General features: G+C 43.0%; 3 protein-coding genes across 9 annotated transcripts in view; 2 read left to right on the top strand and 1 right to left on the bottom strand.

Annotated features, from left to right (window-relative positions):
* GJB7 (gap junction protein beta 7) overlaps positions 1-19,951 on the bottom strand; it is a 38,014-nt gene extending 18,063 nt beyond the window's left edge. For 3 of the 5 annotated variants that reach the window (XM_080584478.1, XM_080584470.1, XM_080584471.1), the window contains exon 1: positions 19,812-19,950. The gene's annotated coding sequence lies outside the window, so the exon portion shown is untranslated. Of the gene's footprint in view, positions 1-16,185; positions 16,308-16,469; positions 16,572-19,811 lie in introns of all 5 variants that reach the window. The other 2 variants (XM_080584468.1, XM_080584469.1) reach the window with 1 other exon arrangement.
* Positions 92-15,086, top strand: LOC308191725 (uncharacterized protein C6orf163 homolog). Of its 3 annotated transcripts, XM_080584459.1 has the most exons (6): positions 92-1,042; positions 1,348-2,544; positions 4,582-4,676; positions 5,259-5,366; positions 7,415-7,617; positions 8,846-15,086. In XM_080584459.1, the coding sequence occupies exons 2-6, from the start codon at positions 2,397-2,399 to the stop codon at positions 9,342-9,344; spliced, it is 1,053 nt and encodes a 350-aa protein (XP_080440585.1). In that variant the 5' UTR covers positions 92-1,042; positions 1,348-2,396; the 3' UTR covers positions 9,345-15,086. The 3 variants fall into 3 exon arrangements, with proteins under 3 accessions (XP_080440585.1, XP_080440584.1, XP_080440586.1); XM_080584458.1 differs by having other exon boundaries at positions 92-2,544; XM_080584460.1 differs by having other exon boundaries at positions 92-4,369.
* CFAP206 (cilia and flagella associated protein 206) overlaps positions 16,591-26,092 on the top strand; it is a 32,219-nt gene continuing 22,717 nt past the window's right edge. Inside the window, exons 1-2 of the mRNA XM_080584445.1 lie at positions 16,591-18,700; positions 18,899-19,787. The gene's annotated coding sequence lies outside the window, so the exon portion shown is untranslated. The remainder of the gene's footprint in view (positions 18,701-18,898; positions 19,788-26,092) is intronic.

The raw sequence follows: 26,092 nt of genomic DNA, 5'->3' as shown, positions 1-26,092 counted from the left end.
CATGATTAACTTGGATGTGCAGTCTAGACTGCTGCATGCCTCATAAATTCATATAATGGTTCAAGTCATTTCTCTCTTTCCTTTAAGTGAAAGTGGGGTTTGTCTTTTATTTTTTAAGCAGGAGTACATACTGCATTGTGTGAAAAGCAAAAATTGGTCTCTTCATCTGCTGAAAGTTGATAATTACAGTGTTGCAGGTAAAATAATTTTAAAGCAAGCAAGGTCTGATAGAGATCTTTATCAAATGGTGCCTCTGTGAGCATGGCTGCAGGGCAGGTAGTAGTTGTGGCATTTCCTTAGCACGTGAGGAGGCCCAGCATGAGCTTTCCTGCTTCCCTTCACCTTGAGCAAACTGTACGGGTGGGTACTTTCCTGCTGCAGCGCTGAGGCCTTCTCCTCTGCTTCTCCAGCGACTTTGGTGTGTCAGACACTTCGTCGGCAGTATCCCATTTGCTAGATACTGAGCACGTGGTGGAGGCTGTGTGCCAGGCCGGGCCCTTTCCACCTCAGACCCTTACTGCTGTTCTGGTTGCTTTTTTACCATTCAGCAACTCATATTTAACACTGTCATCGTGGGCACACAAGAACTTGAGAGCCTCCTTGTTGAACCCTTCTGGCCAAGGTGGCTTCTGTCAGGCCAAAGAAGAAAGAAGACGTGAAGGGCATCTGTTTTCCTATTCTGGGAGTTGCTTGTGTTTTGTTTTGTTTTGTTTGTTTGTTTGGAAAGTGTGTTTTTTTTTATTGAAGATAACAAAAAGGTGACCGACTGCCTTGAGGGACAGCAGTAGCTCTATGGGATTTCTCTATCTCCATCTAGATCCGTTGTTTTGAGCCTCTCTGTTTTTCTTCCTGACCGTGTTTTATAATTACCAGTATCCAAAGTTCAGCTTGGCCTTGGTTTAGCTGCTTCCTTCACAGGAAGGGAAGCGAGCTCTGCCTTTGATGAAGCTATATAAAAGCATTTTACAGCCTTTAAAAGCCCCTCTGTGAGCCTAGAAGGCTCACAACAGCAAGGCTCTGGGGCACATCCAAAAGCTTGCAGGTAAGCAGACTACTTGCCTTTTGATGGGTAAAAGAATTTCCTGGTAAATTGATTAAATACTCAGAACCACTGGATGCTCTGCATAGCCTGTAGAATATGTTTTGGGGGTAGGATGTGATGGATCGTTACAATTAACCTTGTAAGAAGGGTTACACAGGATTTTAGCTCCCTTCAGATCATTAAAATTCACGAGTCTTGTATATTTGCATGAATTTAACTAAATCGTTCCAAAAACAATGCTACAAAAAGCATTTTAACGGGTTTTTCTATAAGCTTTTAAAACACATTGATCCTTCTACCTGCAGATGATTCATGGTGAGAAAGCGCAGTCTGTCTGATTTTCATATTTGGCAAAAATGTGGAATTTGGGTTCTTAAATTCCGACTTCTGTTTCGTGAAATGAATACAGACTTGGAAGTTGCTGGGGGAAGAAAGGGAAGTGAAAGAGGAAGGCATGAGGATCAAGGTGGCCAGACTGAAGGAGGGATGAATATTGAGACGTGTTCATATTTATAAGTATCTTCTCTGTATTTATTCGTGTTAGGTATTGTACAGGCGACTCTCTTAATGCTATCTATACACATAAAAACTATGTGTGAATTGGGATTTAAGCAAAAAAAAAATACACCAAACAAAACGACACCAGTAACAAAATTTGCTCACTTTAAAAGGACAGTTCCCTTTATGCATCTGGAGGATAAGTAAACAGCACCGATACAGCCTCTTTTGCCCTGTTCCTCTGAATTTAGTTTTCAGTATAACAATAAATATTTAGAAGAGATGATAGCTGGCCTGACAGGAACTGCAAGAAAATGATTTCCTGGGCAGAGGCTTTTTCAGCTTTTTGGCAGTCCCTCATCATCTGTGCTTTCACATCTTTACCAGTAAGGGCAGCAACATGCTATGATTAAAACATCTGAAGCAGTGGCTATTCTTCTGCTCCTAAAACCTCCTTCGAGTACACGGGTTGCATCGTGGAAATTCGACAACAAAAAAAAATGCACTACAAAGCCCTGCTGCCGAGCTGCGAGCGGTGCGGGAGCTTTGTGAGCACCGAGTCCCGCCTGGTAACAGTTGCTACGTCTCGGGGCTGGAAGGGGTCACCTCATACAAGCCTCCCTCATCATCTGCCTGCATCACCTGCGTGTCGCCGAGCTCTCAGCATGTGCGAGTCTGAATCTGGAGGCAAACGCTTCAGATAATATGAAATAGCAGCCGGTGATTTGTCTCCCTTCCCCGGCTTGCGTGTTGTCTGTAGCAACAAGAAGCGTTTTGCTTGCAAGCAAGAGATCTCTCTGGAACAGAGTCCTGGCGTTTTAGTGAGTGTATTACAGAAAAATCCTAGAACACCACAATGATCAGAAGTCCAGATCTGGAATCCTTTGTTTGTTGCGCTGTATGTTCAAAAATAATACCACCACCGCCTTCTAACGCTACTTTTGATCGGATCCGGGAGTATAAGCCCTTCAGAACACGGTATTACACTCATCGTGATATACTGGGTGAGTTTCTTTCTGAATTCCTTTCCTCGTGAGCTCAGATTTAGGAAAACTCAAAGTGTGGCAGTATCCACGTGTTTTTGAGAGTCATGAAGGCACCCAAATCTTGATAAGGAAACTGCACCGACCTGAATATAAATCAATGCTGCGTGTTCAGAGGGAGGCGGGGTCAGCTGCCGTGTGGTGCATGAACGCACTCAGATTTGTGCATGATGAAGTGCAGAACAGAATTTGCTGTAAGACTTAGCAAATGTTTTCCAAAGCTTGCGTACTTGGGAAAGAGCTACGCCTATCTGGCATTTGCAAAGATCATCCTCTCATCCTTCAACAGGACACACCTGGGATATTTTATCCTGAATCCTAACTTCTTGTACCTGATTCTGGCTGCTGACCACAGCTTGAGCCTCTAAAGAGGCTGGGTTCCAACTGTATTTATGACAACAAAGAGTTTCCCATTGGTATCGATGGAATAATGACCAAAAATATCTTTCATCCTGCTAGTTTTAGCATAGCTATCGTCCTAAATCTCTGTGTTGTATGTTACACATTGCACAACTTAAACATGAGCACAACTTAAAGAATAAAAAATTATCATAATTACCTAATTATCATAGAGGTTTCTGATCCCTGGTATAAAGTTTTGTAGGAATTACATTGTGCATTTTAATTAACGTGTTGTGCAAGAGGAGTATGCTGGGTTTGTACTTCAAACAATGCCAAGAAATCATCGATCCATGTACTGAGAGCCCCAGGGACTGGGTGAATGCCGGACATGCCTCAGGAGACAAGGCCTCAGCCCTGTGTTGACACACACAATGTAAAACACGTCCAGAAGGCCACAGAAAGTCTTCTTATTTTCTCACTACTGCTTAACGTAATGGACTAGGGCAAAGCGATGCAGGGCCCAGCATGCTTGTTATGATTTCCGCGTTGTTGGACTTGTTCAGTTTGCTGATTTCAGTCACTTGGCCCCTTTGTCCCGTCCGGCTCCCATTTTGTGTGTACTTCGTGTGAGCTCCACAAAAGGACTGTGTCCACCCAAGAAGTGGGGTAGGGAAGAAGACTGACATCAAGACTCAGCCCTCCAGTGGCTGTTTGAGAGCTTGGTCTCATTGTGGCTCTGGCTCTTCTTCATTCTCCTAAAAACGCAGGGTAAGAATGTGTGACTCTTAGCCCCGCCAAGGACGGAGAATGGGATCCAAAGCAGTGCTCAGGCCAGGCACTGAGTAGGAGGGGAGGATCTGAAATCCCACTTTTGGGGAGGGAGTTTGGGGTTGCAGAAAGTCGACTTGATCCACTTCCCCCTGCAGCAGCTTCTCCTCTTGTGGGCAACGACTGGTGCTGAAGATCATTCTCTGAAATGAGTTAGCAGAGCTACCTACTTTCTTGCACAGCGTGTCCACAGGAAGAGATGGTGGTGCTGGTATTTTACTTAGACTCCGTCCATGTTGCTAAAGGAAGCAATCCGTGTCTTGGACCCTGTGAAGCAGCTTGGCACGCCTCCATGCTGCTCCGCTCCCCTTTCCAGAAGGGATTCGCTGTGTTCCCGCAGCACTGGCCTGGGCCTTCCTTGGGTCTTGTCTTGGATGAGCACGGCAGCCCCAAAGACAGAGGGGGAGTTTTGTATGTGCATGCCCTGTTCCAAACACCTAAAAAATGCCCACCTTGGAACATCTGTCATGTGCCCCAACGGTGGCATGAAGGCACCTGAGCACCTTCCTCAGCTTTGAGAGGTTCAAATTAGCACCTTCAGAAAGAAGATTGAATTATTCTGAAGTCCTGTGCCAAGGACCTACGTCTTTTCACGTTTCCTATCCTGACTCCATGGGTAAGGCCCTTTGTTAAAACCTAACTTCTGTAATTACATTTATAGAACTGCATAAGCAATAATATGTTTTTTACCTCTACTTAAATATATGTGAAAGGGAACTGCGTGTGTTTTAGCCTCTTAGTGTTTATCTGTGGGACCAAAGGGGCTAGGGCAGAGTTTTCAGCATTCATTTGTTCACTGAGCATGATTCGTTTCTGTGGGTTGTACAGAGATTGGAGCGAGCATTCAACAAGAGCAGCATGAAAGGAAGGAAGCAGAGATACAAGAGCGCATAGAAAAAATGAAGGCTGAACTTTGGTCTCAGGTAAATTAAATTGCACTGTTGTCGCTTAAATGACAACTATTCTTTGGAATAATTGCTCTAGCATAAAGACAGTTAATAAAGATCTCTGAGGTCACCCCTACAGAGCTGTCGTTAATTTCTGCTCATCCTTTGCTCACAGATTTCTCTGTGCACGTATTTCCCCAGTTTCCGATCGCAACAAAGCCTACTTTGAATCAACACCAAATTTTACATCTGGCCAGAAAATGGCCTTTAAAGAGCACAAAAGTTAATGGTTGGTAACGCTGTTCCCCACGGTGCCGTGTAAGATTCGGAAACTGCCCTTTGTGTTATATATATACGAATGGTGGTAATACTGTGGCAGCTCAATGCTATTGCTATTGAGCACATTTTAACAAGACGTTAAAACGTTAAATGTGATGCTCTGATTAAACTGCCAGAGGGGCCAAAATGCGTTTTGCTGTCTGGTTTTAAATTCAACTTGCCCTGATTTTTTAAAGAGAAAATACAGAACTATTGATTACATAAGCTCTGCTTTATCTTAATAGGACATTAATAGAGCACGAACAGCTATACTTACTTACATAATAACTTCTTTTGAAGGCTGAAATGCACAAAGAAGATGCAGTGGATAAAGCTCTCAAAGAGGCAGCCGCTAACCACAGTACATTTGTACAAGACCTTAAACAAAAACTTGGAAAGGAAATAAGGGTATGAACCAGTTTGCTTTTATTACCTCGGAAATAGCCAGCACGACAAAATCATTTTTTGGACAACCAGGAATGTCATTCCATGTTAAAATATATGTATTTCTTATGCTTGCCATAACCAAGACCTTCATTCATTTCAACTCCAACGTCAGGTGAAGTGGTTGGCCTGAAAGATGACTGGGTTTCCTTTGTGCCAGATGGGATGTGAGCTTGGGCTAGCTGGATTTTTAGTTCACTTTCAGCGTGTTCCACTTTTTTTTTTATTGAATGAAGTTTGTGGGCCTTGTTGGAAATTCCCCATACTGCCCTAGCTGCTGAAGCTGATGAGGTGCATGTTTTAAGGGCAGTTAAATACAGGCTTAACTTTAACTCTGTTCTGAAGCTTTGTGCCCATAAAGCTAGATATTTATCTGATTTACTGAACTTGGAGCCCAAATGGTGTGGAGGAGAAGGAAAACTGCCAGCATATGTATATTTCTAAATTAAGCACACCAAGTGCAGCTTTGTATTTCTATATACACTTAGCACATGCTTTATATGGCTCTTTGGACATCTGAGAGAAGACTCAACGACACACACAGCATCCGTGCGCTCCTCGGCCAGGCACTGCTCAGCACCTGCCATCCCGCCAGCGGATGAGGTGCCCCCAGGGAATCGCTCGCTGGAGCGTTTTCCTTCGGAATTTTATCGTATGCAAGTTTCTAAACAGCTAGCTGTTTATGCTGCAGACAGTCAAAGCAGTGTGCTTGGCATTTCAAGAGAAAAAGCAGCGAGGTTTACAGTGGTCTTAAGTTTCTGGCAGAGTTCTTTTTATGGAGCTGCTTTCCAAGGCAGCTCTGTCTTTTGCTGTCACAGCATCTGCCAACAACAGTTGGCAGAGGCTCGGTTCCTCGTGTTTAACCATTCAGTTACTTGCCATAAGCCTATTACATATCTTTGTAGACCTGAGTGCTCAGGGTTTGAACATGTACTATTTGTACGGGAAAAAAATACTAGCTCAAGTGCAGAGCAGAGGCAGAATTCTACATCTGAAACAAAAGAAAAACCAGACGTAACTGAAGTAATGACAAGGTGTTTCAGAGTTGGTGGTTTGTCTTTCTTGCAGTTCTTTTTAGCTGTGAGCTAACTGCTTGTAGCTCGCAGAGGCGACAGCAGAAAATTTACTCAGCATCCACCTAAGCAAATAGCCAACAACTTGTCTCAAAGCGTGATGGAAGCATTTTTATGTGTAGGCAAGGTCACTTGTGGGTTTGGCACAGCCTATCACGGCAACAGAGGCACACTGAAATAGGCTGAGCTGTCTGAGATTCCCCATGTATGTATGTCCTTCCAGACCACCTAATAGTGTTGTCACCCCTCTATTTATCAACCCAAGCAGTGTCTTGCTGGCAGGCATACCAAAGACTGGAATCCTTCTCCATCTCACTAAACCACGTCACCAGCCACGTGAGCTTCTGAAGAAAATACATCAGTGCCTTTTACTGCCTTAAGCAGAAAGCATGGATGATGTGGAATGATGCTCGTAAGGACAGAGCAAGAGCGTTAGTGTCCTGTTTGCTGGAGATCAAAGATGCAGAGAAGCACTTAGTAATGCCAAGCAAGGTGTTACGCAGATATCCAATGGGACTGATGGGGTGAGGGGGGGCTGCGTGGAAGCAGAGGGCATGCGATGGGGAAGTTTTGTAGAAAGCATGGTACTAAAATGGCAGTTTTCACTTCTGGAACTGGCAACAGGCAGTCATAAAGATACCTGAATATTTAAAAACAGTTTAAAAATAGCTCCAAAATTTTATTCAGGGCTCACGTATTGCAGTGTGTTAGTTACTGTGGATACCCCCACACAAAACTCCCAGGAGATGGTATCAGTACCTCTGTTACACCACAGTCCTGAGCTGCTGACTAAGCTCTGGCCACTCTTAAGCTAAGACCCTGCAACAAGTCACTGCAAGTGCCCCGTAATGTTTTCCTGAAGGCTGTTGTTCTGCTGAGCTTTGCTTGAAGACGACTGAACAATCCTGTTGCTCACATCTACTTTTCACTTTGCTCAAGGAAGCGGTGAGGAAGGCGAAGGTAGAGATGCAGCAGTACATGGAGGAGCAGCAGAGGAGGGAGGCTGAAGCTGCAGAGCAGCGCATGGCGCACAGGCTTCGGTGTGCCCTGATGGAGTGCGCACAGGAGAAGATTCAAGCAGTGGCAGAAGCCAGGAAGCAGGAGCGGGAGGCGGCACTGAACGAAGCAGCCAGGCAGCACAGGTGCTCTTAGTGTTTCCCCTGACTCGGCTGGTAGATGTGCTAAAGGAAACAACAAAAATTCCATCAGTGTAGCAGGTCTTCTAGGAAAAGATCAATAGACTCCTTAGAAAAAAACTATTTGGAAATAAGTGACTAGCAAGAGTCCTAGGCCCCCTCTGCCTCACTGACTCCATGTACAAGTAAAACATACTTTGTTCCTAAATGCCAGTATCCTAAATCAAATTGAGGACCCAAAATTTTTGTTTTTTATGGCTGATTTGCAGTCATTGGAAATCAGTCATGGGCCTGTTGTGCCATTCAGGACATCTATGCAAAACTGGAGAGAAAAAAAGTGTTTATAAGGAGATCTGCAGGGTGGAGCAGAATATACAAATACAGAAAAAGTTACGTGAATCAAACGGTTTTGATTTCATAATAGTAATACACCCCAACCCACAAAAATGAATGCATTTCGTTTTTGAGAGCGCAAATGACAAAATAACTATAGTTTCATAGTGAAAAGATCAGTTCTTCCAGAGTGTTCCATTTTAAGATGCTTTTTTTTCTTTTTCTGGACAGAGTCACACTCAAATTTTGATCCACTACATAGTACCTTCATTTTCACCATTAACACCCGCCCTTCCTGACAGAGATAAATCACATTCTGCATAAACTTAGCTAGCCTCTTTAACTTCTCATGTTAGTAGAACACCAGCTCTGGTGAACAGCACCCATAATATTTTGGCTTATACTTTCTGCCCTTTATTACTGACCTGCTCGTACAAAGATGTTGTCAGTACAACCTAATCAAAGTTATGGATGAATCTGTAGTCTAGAAATCAGCTCTTAGATTTTACTTCAAACAGCATTTTTACCCTGGGGGCAGAATTGCTAAATCTCTATTTGAAAATTAGTGTGAACTTAAATGCCAGCTCAAAGAGAGACCTGAATGAAGCATGAAATACTAGGCCTTTAACTTACATTTTTCATTCGGAAGTAGTCGTGGTTAAAATATCACTGGAGACACTTGCAGAAACAGAATCTTCTGCAGCTGGATACCCAGCTACCTTTCTCTATATTACCAGTGTCATTCTTTTATACTGTTTTGTTACACAAGTTCTGATTTCATGTATATTTGTAGTTGAATAAGAAAGGTTTTTGGAATAGACTTAAATTGTTTTCATTTTAATAATATTTAATAGCAGGTGTTCTCTACCATTTTTCTCTTCCTTTTTTTTTTTTTTAATAGAAAGCACCTAGAGCAACTCAAAGAAGAAAGCATGTTAGCTGAGGCACTATATCGTAAGAGAATAGATCAATTAAACAAAGAAAAATGTAATGAGATGAATATTGCCCTGAGCATCAAACAAAAAGAGAATCAGATTGAGATTGAAAAGCAGCTCAAAGAAGCAGAGATCCTACATCTTGATGAGCTGGAAAGAGTGATGGCTACACTGAAAGCAGCAGAAGATCAGGTAAAGACTCTCATGCAAAAGCTGGAAAAGATGACAGCGTGGAAGGACAGCCTGGAAAGTGAAATACAAGCAACAAGACAAGCTTTTCAAAAGTATATTGATGCCACATTTCCTGACCTGTCCCCTGGACAAGCGGATTTTATTCTGCCTTTCCGAACAACATTGGAGCAGAGGGACACACCAGAAGAAACGGAGGGAAGTGACAAGGAATGTGAGAGAAGGAGTACTGGAAGCGTGAGATTCACAGCCATGGGTAAACAGAACTTCAAGTAGGTGATGCTGAAAAATAAAGTCATGTCAGTTCATTGCATTACATGAGCGTGGTTGGAATGATTCAGAGAAAAATAATCAGGAGTGATAAGCCTTAAAAATTATCCATTAATCTCTCTTTTACAAATGCTAGGGAAGAGGTTAGAACATGTAGCACCTGAGGAGGTTCCCACTGAATCCTTCCTTCCTGAAGAGAGTCCAGAAAATCTATCTTGTAGTGAAGCATCAGCACTAGGACTGTGAGGACTGGTGGCTCTGCCCTGAATACTCATGTATGGAGTCACGCAGACAAGCTTTGAACACCTGTGGCATTTGTTATGAGATTTACATGGTGGCTATTCTATGCAATTTCAATGAGAAACGCTCATTATCTCTGTATCCATTCATGCCTGGTCATTTGGAGGAGTAAAAACGGCCTGAGGCAGTTCAGTGTGAGAATGAGGGTTCACGGGGAGAATCTGGTAATTTTCTGTAATTAATTATACAAGATGACCCAACCCATGCTTCTTCTATAAAGTGGATCCTCTTGTCTGTTCAGGTGGATTATTGCACAATTTTTGAACTGTTACTTAGAGGGAAGTGAGGTAGGACAGGTTTGGAACTGGCCTCTGTTGTGTTGATGAATAAAGAGAAGACAGAAGGCTGAAAGTCATTACAAATACATTAAGAATGTAAGGAGAAACTTTCCATCCATCCTCTTTGGATGTGAATTTGTGACAGCAGCATTGTGTATCAACCTATTTTTGCAGATATTTTTCTTCCAATTTTTAAATGAAATAAAATTCTTAACCAGAGCACCTAGGATTTTCTAGCAGGGATCTACAGATCTCCAGAGCACTCCAGATGTTCACATTACCAACAGTTTTAGCAGCAGTTTATGCTTATGCATGTGAAATCTTTCTCCACTAAGAGGTTCAACAGACTCTGACAGCCAGTAATGGGGAGAGCTGGTCTCCACCTCCGTATAGGACACTGCCACCTCCAGGACGTCCTGGTGCAACCTCAGGAGGAGGAAATAACGGGCAGGGTGAGGAGCAAGGGGCTTCAGAGATGGAAAAAAGCAGTAAGGGGACACACGAGGGTCTCCAAAATCCTTTGCAGGGAGCACTGACCCTCTGGACACCACCGAGGAAGCCCCATAGGCTGGGCTATCTACTAAAGCTTTCTATCTCATGCTACCTGTTCATCTGGAAACACTGTAGAATAACTTGAGAGTGAGCTGAGGAATGAAAATGAGCTGGTCTTTCCCTTTACTGCAGGTGACATAAAGTGTAATACCATGAATTCTGTATGCATCTTGTTTAAGAGAATCTTTAAAAGAGTAATCTGTGCAGCCTTCTTTTCCTTATGCTCAAAAACAACCCCAGAAAACAAAACAAAAACAAACCAAAAAAAAAATCTGAATGAAAATCCATCACTCTACCAAACCAAGAAGCAAAGACAAATGAAGTCACTGGTTTGTTGTGGAACAGCTTAATTCACATGAAGTTCTTTGAACAGATGTTTGGCATGCTCTGGCACTATTTGTAACCTAACTGCCTATAAAACCTTACCCCACAGAATTGTGGAAGCTCCTTCTGTACAGCTAATGCTGGCTGTTCACTTTTCCTCTTACAATCCAGATGAAAAGCATCCAAACTTTGCTTTCACAGTTGTCTAATCAAATGCATAAACTGCACAGAGCCCAAGATAAAACTCCTGTTTACATCTTACAGTTCTGCAACAGCCTGAAACACTCCATAAACTCTCTAAACTGATTTTATAAAAACATTTACATGTGTGGTAAACATAAAAGTCTTTTGAAACTGCACCACTAAAATTAACTGGAGCCCTTGCAGCTGCACCATGAAATAGCTGAAGCTGGGGAATGCAGTCGGGTTAGCTGGCTGAGGGCACATCTTAGCACACACAGTGGATCCTCATGGACCGGGAGTGAGACCTGTAACCTGTGAGTAAATGGGAGAGGCTTTCTGGAGCATCTTGCAGACTGAGGGTGGGTGCTGCCTAGGAGCTATGGGACTCCTCAGGATGTAGGGAAGAGCATCTCGGGATTGTGCAAGGCTTACCATGGCATGCCTAGGGGAAGAAACAAGAGATCAAGTTGTTCTGGAGAATAAAAGGAGTGGGAAAATAGAGAGAGAAGGGGAAGAATGAGGCTAATCACATGTAAACAGGGGTTGGTCATGCCTGGCCAAACCCTGCACCTGATGAGTGCAGCCTGCCCTGTCTTCTCATTAAACTCCTTTTCTGACTTTCCCTGTGTGCATGTGTGTGTACGGAGGTCTTCTTGGACCTCTGATCACAGGGGCCATGTGCCAGCAACTGGAGAGACTGGAGTGCATATTGTGTGGGTACGTATGTCAGTGCATAATCAGTAGCAAATATCAAGACAGACTAGCCAAAAAACAGGACGAGAGGCACAGGCGCCAAGTGACCAAGTGGCTGCGAGCCTGGGCCAGATACTGAGGAGGAACAGAGGGTCTGAAAGTTGGCTACTGAGGAACCAGGAGATGGAAGCCAGTGATGAAGAAACCATGAGAGGTCTGAGGTTTGGCTGCTGGTAAGGTTGTAAGCCTGGTCCAGCTACCAGACGTGCTGGTTGCATGCATATGTCTGTGCACGAGGCAGCGTGAGAGGCAACGCTGCGTCTTGCCTGTCAGATGATGAAGTGCTTCAACTCCCCTTGTACAAACAGTTCAAGTCCTAATACAGCAGCAGTAGATTTTTTTTTTTGTTCTTTTCTACTGGGAAGAGTATCATATAATCATCACATACCTAAATAATGCCTTGCTCTTAGTGTTTGTTTCAGGGAGAAAAAAAAATTAAAAAAAAATAATTAAAAGAAGAAGTTACCCTGTCTTATAGGGTTAGCCCACTTCTGTCTGGGATGCAGTGGTACGTGAACTGACTGATACAGACCACGGCTGTCTACACCGTGGCTCAGAGCACCCTGTGGTGGCCATTAGTCCTGGGAGCCTCAGCCATCCAGACCGGACCAAGGCCCTGGGGGTGAACTTACTCACAGGTGTATGTGCAGCATATAACAGCCTGTTGGGCAGTGGTGTTGCTTCTCATTATCTTTTGGGAAATGAAAAAAATCGTGTTTTTTTTTTACTGCTTCTAAACGTTTAGGTGAAATTGTGGTGGCTCTCCTTAGAAGCAACATGTCCTCTTAAGCCTGCATTGTGTGGAGATGAAAAGAGCCACGGCTTGGCATGAGTGCATAGCTTTGCAGTATAAATGGACAGACAGGGTAGCTGGCAGAAGGATCAGCGTTGGACCTGGAGAACCATTTTTAATTAACAGTATTTGATATTTCATTGAAATATTTTAGAAAATGAAGTATCTAACTAAGCCTGGTTTAGGAGATTTTTTCCCTTCTAGTTGTATTCACTGAACAATATCTATCATGGGTGACTGGTAAACTGGAACAAAAAAGTCTCTTTTTCATACTCTATAGGTTTCTGCATGTCAGATACTTACCTAATGAAATCTGTGAGTACGCAAGCTGTTGGTAAGTAGTAAAAACTGGGAGTTCAGACACACAGGCAAGCCTTTTACTGTGTGAAGCAGAGACAGCATATGTTCATTGGCCTGATTTTCTTGCTGCTTGAGAAGGACTAGTGACTGAAAAATCACACTACCCACTTTACTTACACTCTGAATCAGAGAGAGCATGAATACATGTTTTTTGACTGTCTGAATGATGCAAATAAAGAAGCTTTCAGATAACATCTGGACACTGGGGTACTGGTGATGGCACATATTGACGGCCAAGTGCATGAGACAAAATCTAGAATGGGGAGCTGTAAGGCTGCAATGAATAATACAGAAAGCAGGGTATCTCTATTAGTCATCCAAGCGATGTCTAAAATTGCCAGAAAGTCCCATCGTTTCTGTGTCTCGGGAACAGTGAAACTTTCTGTCTATGGCAGTGCTCTGAAAGACTGAAATGTGGGCTGTCTAATTACTGCAGCTGAGCAGCTGAACTAGCAGGGAGCTGTAGAGTATGGCTGATAAGCAGCTAATTATTAAACTGGAGACATCTTGCTCATTAGTCCCTCAAAGGTCTGCAGAAGAGATCTGTGCTGTCTTAGAAGGAGGATATGCAGACTGTGAAATCTCCGAATGCTTCGCAGGGAGAAATTAAGTGTGCAGTGAACCAATGATGTGGGCAGTGTTTGCAGTGTGAGCGCACGCTCTCCGTGCACGCCAGGCAATTAAAGGCTGCCGAGCCTCCCAGGCGACAGACCACGGAACGAATGCACCCAGCCTGTGCATACATGCACGGTACACACACACACATAAAAGGGTAACTGTGATTTAAGTTACTGGAGTGATTTCCTTTGTTGTTTTGTTAGCAACAGGTCAGTGTTAGGTTTGCTGCTAGTTAAAATACAGGCTGAGTAAAGGAACCTGAGTGACTAAGCACAAAATGCATCAAGTGACTGTGGGAGATGCAGATGCTGGAAGAACTGGCATTAATGCTAGCCAGTAGGGACATTATATGAGTGCTTTGGGGGTATTTAGAACAGGATTTGGGCTGTGGAAGTGACAACAGTGACCAAAGGACAACTGCTAGAAGGAGAAACGGGCCAACAACGCTGATGGAAACAGCCTGGAGAGTGAGGAAACCTGTGCCTCCTCCAGCGCAGACTGTGGGACTAGCAGTTAACGCATCACCTGAGCTTTCTTTGGGCCAATGAGAAAACCAAGAGTCAAATAAACAGCTTGACTAACAAAGAGAGAACTAGAGAACTAATTCCATGTAGAAGTGTAAATAAAACTGCTGTACCCCAACTGTGACATGGCCTGCCCAAATCTAGTCTCTTTTTCTAGTTGATCAGCAGCTATTTGTCTTGATCTTTGTTAAACCAGTCTCTAGCACTTTGTTTTGGCTTCTTATGAGAGCACAGCTGCCTTGTGCTTATTACTGGAAGGATTCTTGCCTTTGTTTCATGTACCTGGACTCTTTAAATGCACAGCTACACTTTTCTGTTAGGCTTGTCCTAAAACTTCAACATCTTGAATGACTAGAGAAAAATCCTACACACCAAGGTGCCTGAACACCATGGTTTTCCATTATTTTCCTTGTAAGAGCACATTCTCCCCTCCTCTAATAAACTTTTCAAAAGGCACAAGCATGTTCAGTTTGCTAATTTGAAAACTCAGCATGCTATAAATGGAGTGTTGCTGGCCAAAGCTGAGCTCCACTCCTCTCTGTCTTCTCTCACACTTTCCCAGGAACTGACTGCTGGTGCCAGATTAGTTGCATGGCTCTGGGTACCACTGCTGTTAGCCTCTAAAGGTGTAGTCCCTTCCTTGTGCTAGCTATGGCATCCCACAGTGGTTCTTGATTTTGCTGTGTTTTTTTTGTTTGGTTGGTTGGTTGGTTGTTTTTTTTCTTTTGTTTTCCTTACCTGTCAAGTATTGCAAATAGTCTAACTCTGAGGATAGCATCTGAGCTACTTTGACTCTGTGTTGAAGGTGTTAACCCTCTCTTAACTTTGTTATGTTTCTTGTTATCCCCCTTTAGTATGAGGTTTATAATACTGATTTACACCTAGTTCTGATTTTCAATGTGGATTTAAAAGTCAGTGACCTGGACCCTCAACCTGAAACATCACCTAGAAAAATCTTATAATGTCATTATGTCTGAAGGACTCTGATAACGAGACTCTTAGCTGTTCCACTGAGCACCTGATGCCCTTCTGTGACATTCCTCTAAGATACTAGGTCTGTCTGTCTGAAAAAAAAATGCTTATTTCTGAGCCAACCAACTAGACAGTTCCGTCTCACCCATAAAACATGTCTGCTGCTCTCCTTCTCCTAGCTGAAGAACCTCACCTTTTGGTAGCTTTCTAGATGTTACATCTCATTTCTCAGTTACGAAGGACATTTCTAACAGCAATAATGATCTCTACTGGAATGTATCCTTTCCTATATTTTGAGGAAAATTACTACATATATTGTCGTATTATAAAGACCTTCTTTTATATAGGAAGGAAAATCGGAGACATTTGAAATAGAAGTCATTGTAATAAGAGGAGTTGAATTCTTTGAAAGGTAACCTGGCTAGAGCATCTAATTGCATTAAACCTTTAGAGCTGACTGCCTCAAAGTATTGTTCCTCAGGACACCTATTGTCCTATGTTCCCCGCCTGAGCTGATAAATGATCTGCACAAGCTGTTGTTTACACACATAGCTTTAAATAGCCTTGGAAAGTGTTTCTTGAACGTTCCTCTAAGGTCTAACATTTCTGACTGCCAGATACTTGTTCTTCCTGACTTACGACTTTCCCTGGCCTGGCTGCAAGGACAGAGGAATTAAGATGCTAGCACTTGATAACTCAGGTAAGCTAGCTAGGTCTCCTTAACCATCTCGTCTAGATTCAAAGCTTAGCTCAGTGGTATTCAGCAGGTACTTCTAATACACAAAGAGAATGGGTGTGAAGCCAATTTTGCTTTAAGTCAAAGTTGCCCATGAAATGCAATGCACAAGAAAAAAGTCCTGTGTATTTTTTGTGTTTGAGGAAGAGGAAGGTACAACACTGAAAAGGTACTGCAAAGATAAATCATAATGCTTCTTTGAGTCCTTTCACTAGCTTATTTGTTAGTGGAACCAAACCATAACACAGAAGTTTTTGTGTAACTGTACTCTCAAAGCCAATGTTTTCTCAATTCTTGTTTAGCTAGATTAAAAAAAAAGGAGCACTTCTGCTTTTGGGCTTTGCCTCACGATATGTTTAAGGCACTCTATGGCTGAAGTAGCTTTGAAGTCCTTACAATAACACAGATGGGGTGCAAGATAATGTGTTAGAAATGAATAATCTACACTGCTCACCTGGTACTTCAGCAGAGAAAGTGTGAAAAATCCATAGCAGAAACTTGTGGAGGTTCTCACCAGGCTACAGTAGGAGTTGTCGTGGTTGAACGTGCACACAAGTTATCTGAAGATGGGCAGTCCTAGAAGAAGGAAAGTGTAGCTTATGGCACTTACAAAGAGTACCTTTATGAAGAGTTGCTAGCAAACACAAGAGGAGAGCGTCAGAAAATCTCTGAGGCCTGCAAACTTGCTGATCCACAAGAGGCAGGGTGCACATGTTCTGGGTACGTCAGGCCTCTGACCTGGGCTTGAAACACTCCCAGCACTGGCAAAGCTGGCATCTCAACGCTGGCTTGGGTCGGCACTGAAATTCAGGTGTCAATGTTCTTCAGGGTACTGCAGGGCTACAAGGGAGCATTAAAGGTACGATCACTGCGGGGTAAGTCTTAGTACAGACTCTCCCCACTTGTACAAAATGGGGTTTCTTCATTAAAACTGGAAAATAACTCTGGTCTTGGAGCTACATGTATGAAACATTTCTCCCCTTCACTTTCAGAACCAGGTGATAAAAGTACTCTCTCCCTGCTAAACAGACATTAGCATTATCTTCAAGTAAGGCTAAATTTTCACTGAACAAAGCACCCCATGGTAAAACTGTATTAAATCATTGTTCTCCCCATCCTCTTCTTTTATTTTGGCCCAGCTGTTTGCTGTGGTGCAGTGAACTGAATCAGGGACCCGATTCCTCTTTAGAAGGGGGAGCTGAGAGTTTAGACAACACAGATTTATGTAACATCGTTTGTAATGAAACAGGACCTTTGCTCTTGATTCAACAGAGAACAAGATAAATGCTCACTGGCATGTTTTATGCATTATCGTCAGTCATGTGCAGAATGTAGAAGAGCTGGATGCTGCTGTAATGTTTGTGTTAATCTCTTCCTAAACTCTTTCATCTCTGGGATTGACTCTGTTTTGTTTTGTTTGTTTGTTTTACAAAACTTGTTTCTCCACTAGAAACTATGTCACACCAGTGAACACTCAAGAGTAATAGCATGGATGAGGCTAGATTTAAATGAACTACTTTTAAAGGGCAACTCTTAAATTCCACAGCAGAAAATAAAACACGCTGTTAATGTGTTTGACTCCTGACTTTGATCTATAAATACATTTAATGCAAACGATGCGGTGTTATGCCAATAACGAGGAAGCAGAAAGTAAAGATGACAGACTCCATCACTGTGACGGGAAAGACGAGGCTGTTCAAGGAAAAGAAAAATAGCTGCCTTTCCCATTCCTCAATGCATTTAATCACTATCAGAAAGCAGCTGCTAAACTATTACTCTATAACCCGCTTATATTAGTTAGCTATTTCATGTGGTGGCTGCTAAAATATAAACAATAATTTTTCTATAGATAATTGAGAGTGGAAATGGAGTAACAATCAAGAACATAAATACATTTAATAATGGCCATCTCTTGGTTATTAAACTGATAGTGCTTTATCCACGACTTGCTTACCTCTCCTGGACAAAGACGCCTAAATGTTTTGGAAAACTATTTGTTGATGAGAAGAACCTAACTCTCACCATGAACTGGACTGAGAAACATGAGCTCTTTCCTCTGCGACACACCATGTTAGATGAAACTAATTGCTGTAGTCAAGAGCAGAAAATTCCCGTGCCTTCTCACAAACCATGTGAAAGAAACTGCGTTTCACAGCGTGGCTTGATGGAAAACGCTGCAGCGCTCAGTTCGGTTCAGTAGGCTGAGCTTTGCAAGTGAACGCTCAGAGTTAGTAATTTTACTGCCAAGGAAAAGGTCTTGTGCCTTTAATTCTGCTGCCAAAAGCGGCTGCATTGGCAGGGTACTGGAGAGCTCCTGGCTGACTCTGCTGAAAACCCCGCACTGTTACAGAAACCACCAGCCACCCAGTCTGCCGCGAATGGGGCACGACCCGTAATGCACTGACATGATTATTGCTGGTCAATTAGCGACGCAACCCCGTGACTGAGACCTCGAGCCGTGTCTGCGCTGCACAAGCTGACACAAGCTCCTGCAGGCTTGCCAGTCCTGAACTGAGCCCCACGGAGACCGTCCTCTGCCGGGCTTTCACTGAGGACAATAAGGAGCTGGAGCCCTTTCACGGCATGACGTGGGACCACTGTGATCCCTCCAGCGGATTCCTGGAAAGCCGCCAAAAAGACAGCCAAACTTTCTTTTGTTCCATTCAGAAGGAAAATAACCTGGGATTCTCCACGCACACCAGCAGAAATCTTTCACTACATGCCCCCAGTCTTTGCAGCTTTAAATTCAAGGTTAAGATGCTGGAACGTACGCTGTTCAAAGATTCTCCTGAACAAAAACCTTCTAATGTATTAAAAGCCTGAAAGCCTTAGCTTCATCTGTTCCTGTGCTTGGTTCTGTCTAAGCAGCAGTATGCCGAGTGACTTGAAGTGGGGCTTGAAAGTCTGGAAGAGGAAGAGGACATTCATGTTGCTGAAAGACTGCTTGAAAGAACCGGGCTCGTTTGTAAGTGAGTAGTATGGGTTCAGCTCTACAAGCTGTTTCTGAAGTTCCTGCTGCTTGCCTTTTTTTTTTTTTTCCTTTGCTAAAATTGCTTCTCCTCTGCGAATACTAAAACTGCATTTTTTTCTCTAGTAAAAAATTGGCTTTAGAACACTGTAATCCTGAACATAAAATCAGTATACATCTTATTTTAATTGCCTTGCAGCCTTACATAGGAGAAAAAGATCTCTGCTTCTGCAGTTTACTGATCTGTTCTAGCCCACATACTGGCACAGGACGCGGAATGGAAAACCTGAGAGACGCATCATGACCCCCACAGGGGGAATGGCAGCTGGTGTTAGGTGGTGACCTTCCTTGGATCTCAATATGCTCCTCTCAACCCTCTTTCCTCTTGGATGTCAAGTCTTTTGATAAAACCAATTTCTGGCATTAAGGCATGTCCAAGTTCAAAGATGCTGTGTGGATTTGTCACTGTGAGCAATACTCCACGTGCAACCACAAATCTCCTTCCAGAACTCCTAGTGCTTATGCTCTCGCAGCACCTTCTCGTGATTTATCCTTTTAAAAGCTGGAATTGTCCATCCTGTAAAAAGCCTTGCAGACGTGATACTAACCATAATGTGCTGGAAAAGCTGGATGTCAGCTGGTATCAGAGTGACTTTATACAGAGGCTAGAAAAACTCTTTGCCCTTCCCCTTTCCTTGCAAGCTATCTTAATGAATCTGATGTGTGTGGACCAGAGAAGTGGTGGATCTGTGGAGACTTTTAAAAGGACTGACAACAGTCTAAGAGCCACCTTCTTTAACGTACGCTGGAGGCAAGAACTTGAACAATACTTGGCAGTGGTTTCTTTCTCCTTCCTCCTGGAAGTGACCTTGTTGCAATGTCACTGTGTGCACACAGGATTCACACAGAGGGGAGAAAACACAAGTTTTTAAATCTATATTTCCATGGTTTTGACTGATCTACTGGAGTCAAGGGAAACCAGAACAACCACAGAGGAGAAGTGTGAAAGCTAGCAAACAAGGCTTTTGGAGGAATTACAATATGCATATACAGTCATCTCTTAGCGTATTTCACCCCCTCCCCAAGAGGTATGCATAGCCAATTTCTCTTACCTGTTGTATTTTTCTCTTCTCAGCTCCAAAAGGTGGAATTGCTCACGCTGCTGCTGTCAGTACGGATAAGAGGAAAGCATCTTTTCTTGAGATGCAGGCCTCCTGCTAGACCCAGATCATTCATGGGATATGGAGAGAGCTTTTTCCTTTACGTGCTGGTCAGAAGCCCCTTCTGCAGCTCATTGCAAGGCTCCTCTGAGCTACCAGGATAGGAAATTTTTTACAAGCAGTGTAGTCCGATGACTGCCTCACCCCCTAGATAACCACAGATGTGGGTGCTAGGAATATCTGTCTTTATTAGAATTCAGGGGTGCAGTGCAGGAACAAAGCAAGAGGCTATTTCATGCCTGCCCTGAGTACAATAACATTCCAGTCTGGTATCGTGTAAATGTTTGATCTGCTGCTCATATTTTAAGGTGTGGCTTGAGCACGTTCTGCTTGACTGAGACATAAACAGGTTTACTGCTAGATATGCCCATTGATATGTAGTGATTAACGCAAGGTTTTGGGCTCAGGCACTTCTACAAATCTGATGTAGAGGGGATACAGATCTTAGCAGGCTGTAAACTTCTACGCTTTCTTTTGGAATTTTGTATTTATTTACCTATTTAGATGTCCATTATCTAGAACACTGGTAAGTAAAAGCAAGAGGCCAAGGAAATGTCCAGTGATCTTTCAGCAAAATATCCTTCCAGAGTTTCACAGGTACTTCTGAGATCACTTTCTACATTCACAGTTGTCCAAAAAGCTTAAAAATTAGCTACCTTTAATGCCAGTGAGGTCTTCCTTCAAAAACTTGGGGAGAAAGAGGATATTCTTCAGCATAGAGTGAAACAGGATGTTGTTTTGCAGAGCAGTAGAGCTTGCTGGAAGGGCGGAATCTCTTCTGAAGCAAATAATTGCATCAAGTGCAGCCACTAGTGTTGGAACTGGCATGAAAACCCTTTCTTTGCTCAAAGCGCCCATTTTTAGAAATATATAAGCTACTGTGTTGCCGGTGTAGGTCAGATCCTGAGTTCTGTCTCTGTGAAATACAATTGTGTCAATGTGTGTTGTCTTTCAAACCTCAGCCTGGAGGCTACTTAAATTTTTAATTTCGTCCTATCCTTAATTGAGCTTTGAAAAGAAGTTGTGAAACCCTAATCTTCACAGTTATATTTAAATGCTGAATTGTCTTCAGGCTATAGTTTCCAGTGAAGTGGCAGGTAAAATCTCTGGAAGTTCTCAACCTGGTGTGTGCAAGCTTAAAAACAATGAACGAAGATCAAATTAACACAAATGACTATATTCAAATGCTATAAAACAAAGGTTGCACCATCAGACTAAGTTGATAATAGGGAGCCTAAAGGAACTATACTCACTTAAGGATAGAGAAACTACATGCAATTGAGCCAGGAGCACTATTTCCAGATCACTGCTTAAACTTCAACTGTATGGTGACACACAAGTAGAGAGTAATAAATTACATGCAAAAAGATGAATCAAGCCTGAAGAGAGATAAGGCCTACAGAAAAATAAATTAAAAATACAGAAGAACAGCAAAGCAATGACTTCTTTCTATGGAAGAATGCTACAAAGCTTGTTTTTTTTTTTTCATATTGGCAGCTATTAAGGATCAAAGAGAAGTCCAAGAGCAATCAAAAGGAACTTTGGGGCTTTGGGACAATTGGGTAAAGGATCAGGCACACAGATACTGTTTTCCTCTGTGCTTCCAGTAGCAGGGAACAAAATTGAAAGGAAGAGGCAGACCCAGCTGATCAATATGTCTTGGCCTTAGTGACCATGAAGTAGTCGATTTAAAAATCTTTGGTGATAGGAGGAAAACTGCCACCAAAACTGCAACCCTGGACACAGGTGGAGCAGACTTCAGGCTGCTCAGGGATCTAGTTGGTAAGGTCCCCTGGAAAACTGCTTTCAAAGACACTGGGGTCTGTCAGCGCCGGTTGCTTTTTAAGCACCACCTCTTAAACAGGACCAGGCAATTCCAAAATGTCAGAAGTCAGGCAGCTGGGGCAGAAAGTCAGCGTGGCTGAACAGGGATTTTCTTGTAGAGCTTAGGCAGAAAGAGTACAGCCACTGGAAGCATAGTCAGGCGACATGGTAGGACTGTTCACCATCATAGGGGGAAAACTCATGCGGCCAAAGCTCAGTTAGAGTTGAATCTGCCCAGTACTCTGTGGGACAACAAAAAAAGTGTTTTTTTAAATATGTTAACAGCAAAAGGAGGACCAGAGATAACATCAGTCCACTACTTGATGAGGTTTGTCACCACACCAATAGAGATGCAGACAAAGCAGAGATGCTTAATGCTTTCTTCGCTTCTGTCTTTAATACTGATGATGGGGACCACCCTGGTGGGACTCCTGGAGCCATGAGTTGGAGGACTGTGACTGTAGGAACAATAAACTCCCAGCCAACCCCAAGGTTGTGCGGGATTTGCTACTCCATCTGGATGCATATAGTCTCTGGGGCTTGATGGGATTCATCCCAGGGTACTCAGAGAGCTGGCTGATGTCATCGTGAGACATCTCTAAACTATTTTTCAATGGTCTTGGGAATCTAGAGAGGTCCCAGTCATTTGTACTGGGAGGTATTTTTACTTGGGAGGTATTGAAAAACACCTGAAGGACAATGCAGTCAATGGTCACAGCCAATATGGGTTCATGAGGGGAAAGTCCTGTTTAAGAAACTGAATTTCCTTTTATGACAAGGTCACCCACCTAGCTGACCAAGGGAAGCCAGCTGTAGTAATCATTTTGGATTTCAGCAAAGCTTTTGGTACTGTTTCTCATGTTATTCTTCTGGACAAAACGTCCAGCATACAGCTAGACAAGTACGTAATGTGATGGGTGAACAATTGGCTGATATGCTGGGCTCCAAGGGTTCTAGCAAATGGGGTAACATCAGGCTGGTGGCCAGTCACTACTGGGATTCAACTGGGCTCCTTTTTAGGGCCAGTTCTCTTCAATGTTTTCATAAATGATCTGTATGCAGGACTTGACAGTATACTAAGTTTATGGATGACTAAACTAGGAGAAGCTGTTGAATCCCTTGAGAAGTCAACTCCTCAAGAAGCCTTGCAGAGAGATCTTGACAGACTAGAGGGCTGGGCAATCACCATTCGTATGACATTTAGCAACAGCAAGTGCCAGATTCTGCTCCTTGGAAAAGGCAGCCCTGGCTATATGTACAGACTGGGGATAAGAGGCTGGAGAGCAGCCCCACAAAAAGGGATCTGGGGTTTCTGGTTGACGTCAAGTTGAATATGAAACAGCAGTGTGCCCTGGCGTTATCTGTACCCTGGGGTGCATCAGGCACAGCACTGTTAGCTGGTCAAGGGAAGGGATTGTCCTGCTCTGCCCTGCGCTGGTTTGGGCTTGCCTCGAGTACTGTGTGCAGATTTGGGCACCAAAGTATAAGAAGGACATAAAACTATTAGAGAGTGTCCAAAGGAGGGCTATGAAGATGGTGAAGGGTCTAGAGGGCAAGCTGAATGAGGAGCAGCTGAGGTGCCTTGGTTTGCTCAGCCCCGAGCAGAGCAGGCCGAGGGGAGGCCTCATGGCGGCCTGCAGCTCCCTCACGAGGGGAGCGGAGGGGCAGGCGCTGAGCTCTGCTCTCTGGGGACAGCGACAGGACCCGAGGGAACGGCATGGAGCTGGGACAGGGGAGGGTCAGGCTGGGTGTGAGGGAAAGGTTCTGCACCCAGAGGGTGGTCGGGCACTGGGACAGGCTCCCCAGGGCAGTGGTCACAGCACCGAGTTGCCGGAGTTCAAGAAGCGTTTGGACAACGCTCTCAGACACAGGGTCTGATTGTTGGTGGTCCTGTGTGGAGCCAGGCGTTGGACTTGATGGTCCTTGTGCTTCCCTTCCAGCTTGGGATATTCTGTGGTTTTAGGATTTTGTGATTATTATACCCAGAGTTGGTTAGCTCAACTATATGCATGAACAAAATATCTTTTGTTTATATGATTGTGACTTTTTTCCCAGCTCTTGGTACTTTAAGGCAAACATAATTCTTCATGCCTAGCAGGTATGCAGTCTTATTCCATCTGCATTCTGTTTTTTTCTTTTTTATTTCTAATTTGTGAGTTAAAAGGTGGCTGTTTCTCTGTGGAGAGTAAAAAGACATTTGGATAACAACCTGCAGCTGTTAAAAAAAAAAAAAAGGAAAAAGATTATGTACTTCTGGGGGAAAAAAATAAAGGGACATAATTCCCTGCTGCTTCTTCCACACCATTGTGAAAAAGCCTTGCAGCTCTAGCATTAATAATTTTGTCTCAGCATTCATAGCTCTTCTGTATGTGGATGCTGAAAAGTACAACATCAAATCTCATACTGTCTGTTGGCACTAGCACTGGCTGAGTCTGTCTCAGAATCTGTTTCCTTTTGGGGCACATTATTAGGTAATGCTGTAATGACTCAGTATTGCTTCTAAAGATTTGCTAGCTTTGAAGGAAGAAAAATTATAGGGATTTAATCCATTCAGTCACTTGAAGCATCAATATTATTCATAACATTAGGATATTTCATGAATACCGAACAGGATAAGCTTTGCAGCCTCATTGAATTGCTGGAGAGCACAAGGCTAACGATGCTGAGGTCTGTCACCGCAGTGCTGAAGAGATGCTTTCAAGGTGTCCCTGCTCCTGCTGCTTCATCAAGTCTTCAGCATTAAGAGGAGACTGGTCACCTAAATTTTCTTGGAAACCAAAAGCCCCAAATACAGAGTGCCCCTCAGCTCACAACCACAACGTAGCTCATCTCTTCTGAACTAATGAATTCTCAGTGAAATGCCATCCTCGTGTTCATTAGTGTTGCAGATTACTTTGAATCGAAACTCCCTACTGTATTTGCTTTGCACAAATACTACTACTTTGCCTTGACAAGACTGAAAGTATAGCAATCTAGCAGAGCAAGGAATGACCTTGTAGGTAGCAAGCATGAATTGGCCTCTCCAGTAAAAACATTGATCAAAAAACTATTCTTTCATGGCCATAACTTCAGTTTCAGTGTATATGTTGTGTATATCTTCTTGGTTTTTGTTTTGTTTGTTTGTTCGTTCATTTGTTTTAGGGTGGTGAGCGAAGCAAGAAGCAGCAATTTGTCTAGTTCTGGGATTTTAACTCAGAATTTACCAATAACTAACTGGAACAGCCACCCAGGATGAAGGCTTTTTGGAAGCTCTTGCTTTACATTATTTTTCTCAGTAAAGCAACATCTTGCTACGGCACATGAGAGCCCTGGTTTTATATATCTACAAATATTTAAAAATCTTCTAATCTGCCACTAAAACTTCTGTGCACATCATGACCCATCTCTAACCACCCCCCCCCCCAAAAAAAAATAGTAATGTAAAGGGTGGGTACACTTTTCTCAAAACCCTTCTGAGCTCTGTACATGTGGTTGTGCACTTGAATCAGTGTGCACATCTTTATGGCCTACAGATCACACCTTAATAAAGACTTGGAAAAAACCTACAGTTTCACTTCAGTTGTCTCCATGCGATAGGAAGGAGCTGAATGGGAAGTCACAGAGAGTCAGCCTGGTAAAATGCCCTTGGAAAGGATTTTCAAAATTTCGTATACGACATGCCTTTGATTCAAAGCAAAACCAAATGTCCTTCTTAAATATTTGTGCATGCCAGGGAAAAGTATTCCTTTCCTTGTTTCAGCAAAAAGGACTTAATGACCATCTGTAAGTCCTTTTCAATTATATTCTATTTCTACGGTTAAATGACTTTACTAAATTACTTCTACATCAGGTGTTTTCTGTACTTGTAATTTCACAAATTGGATTCCTATCTCCTCGTGGCATTTTCTATCTAAATACTTTTTTTCATGTCCATTAACAAGATTAGCTGACATGTGAGACTGAAAAAAACAATTGCAGCTGGCCACTGCTGTGTATCTGTAGAAGAGTCTTAGAATTCACTTTTAAAAGTAAAAGGTAAGAACTGCTAACTCAGCTGCTCTTTGGTTCTCTAACAGTTACCAGGCATCCCATGATGTTAAAAAAAAAAAAATCACCTTTTTTTTCCAGTCTATAGCACTCCTTTTGAAGGTTGCTACAGGCACAGCTGTCTAAAGTGTTACTCAAGTATTCATCACAAATCTACAAGATCTTAAACCTTAATAGCTGCTCTAGGGGAGAGAAGCTGCACTGGGAATAGAATTGCTCTGGGGCAACGAAGGTCAGAATTTTGGAGAAAGATTTGCAAATTTGTACATAATTTCAAGGGCATCCATCCATTTGGCGGGTTGTTTCCCAGCTAATGTCTTGAC

Source organism: Anser brachyrhynchus, assembly GCF_964034855.1.
Source record: "Anser brachyrhynchus genome assembly, chromosome: 3".
Lineage (NCBI taxonomy): Eukaryota > Metazoa > Chordata > Aves > Anseriformes > Anatidae > Anser > Anser brachyrhynchus.
The sequence above is the reverse complement of the archived record's forward strand: the minus strand, read 5'-3'. Positions and strand labels throughout refer to the sequence as shown.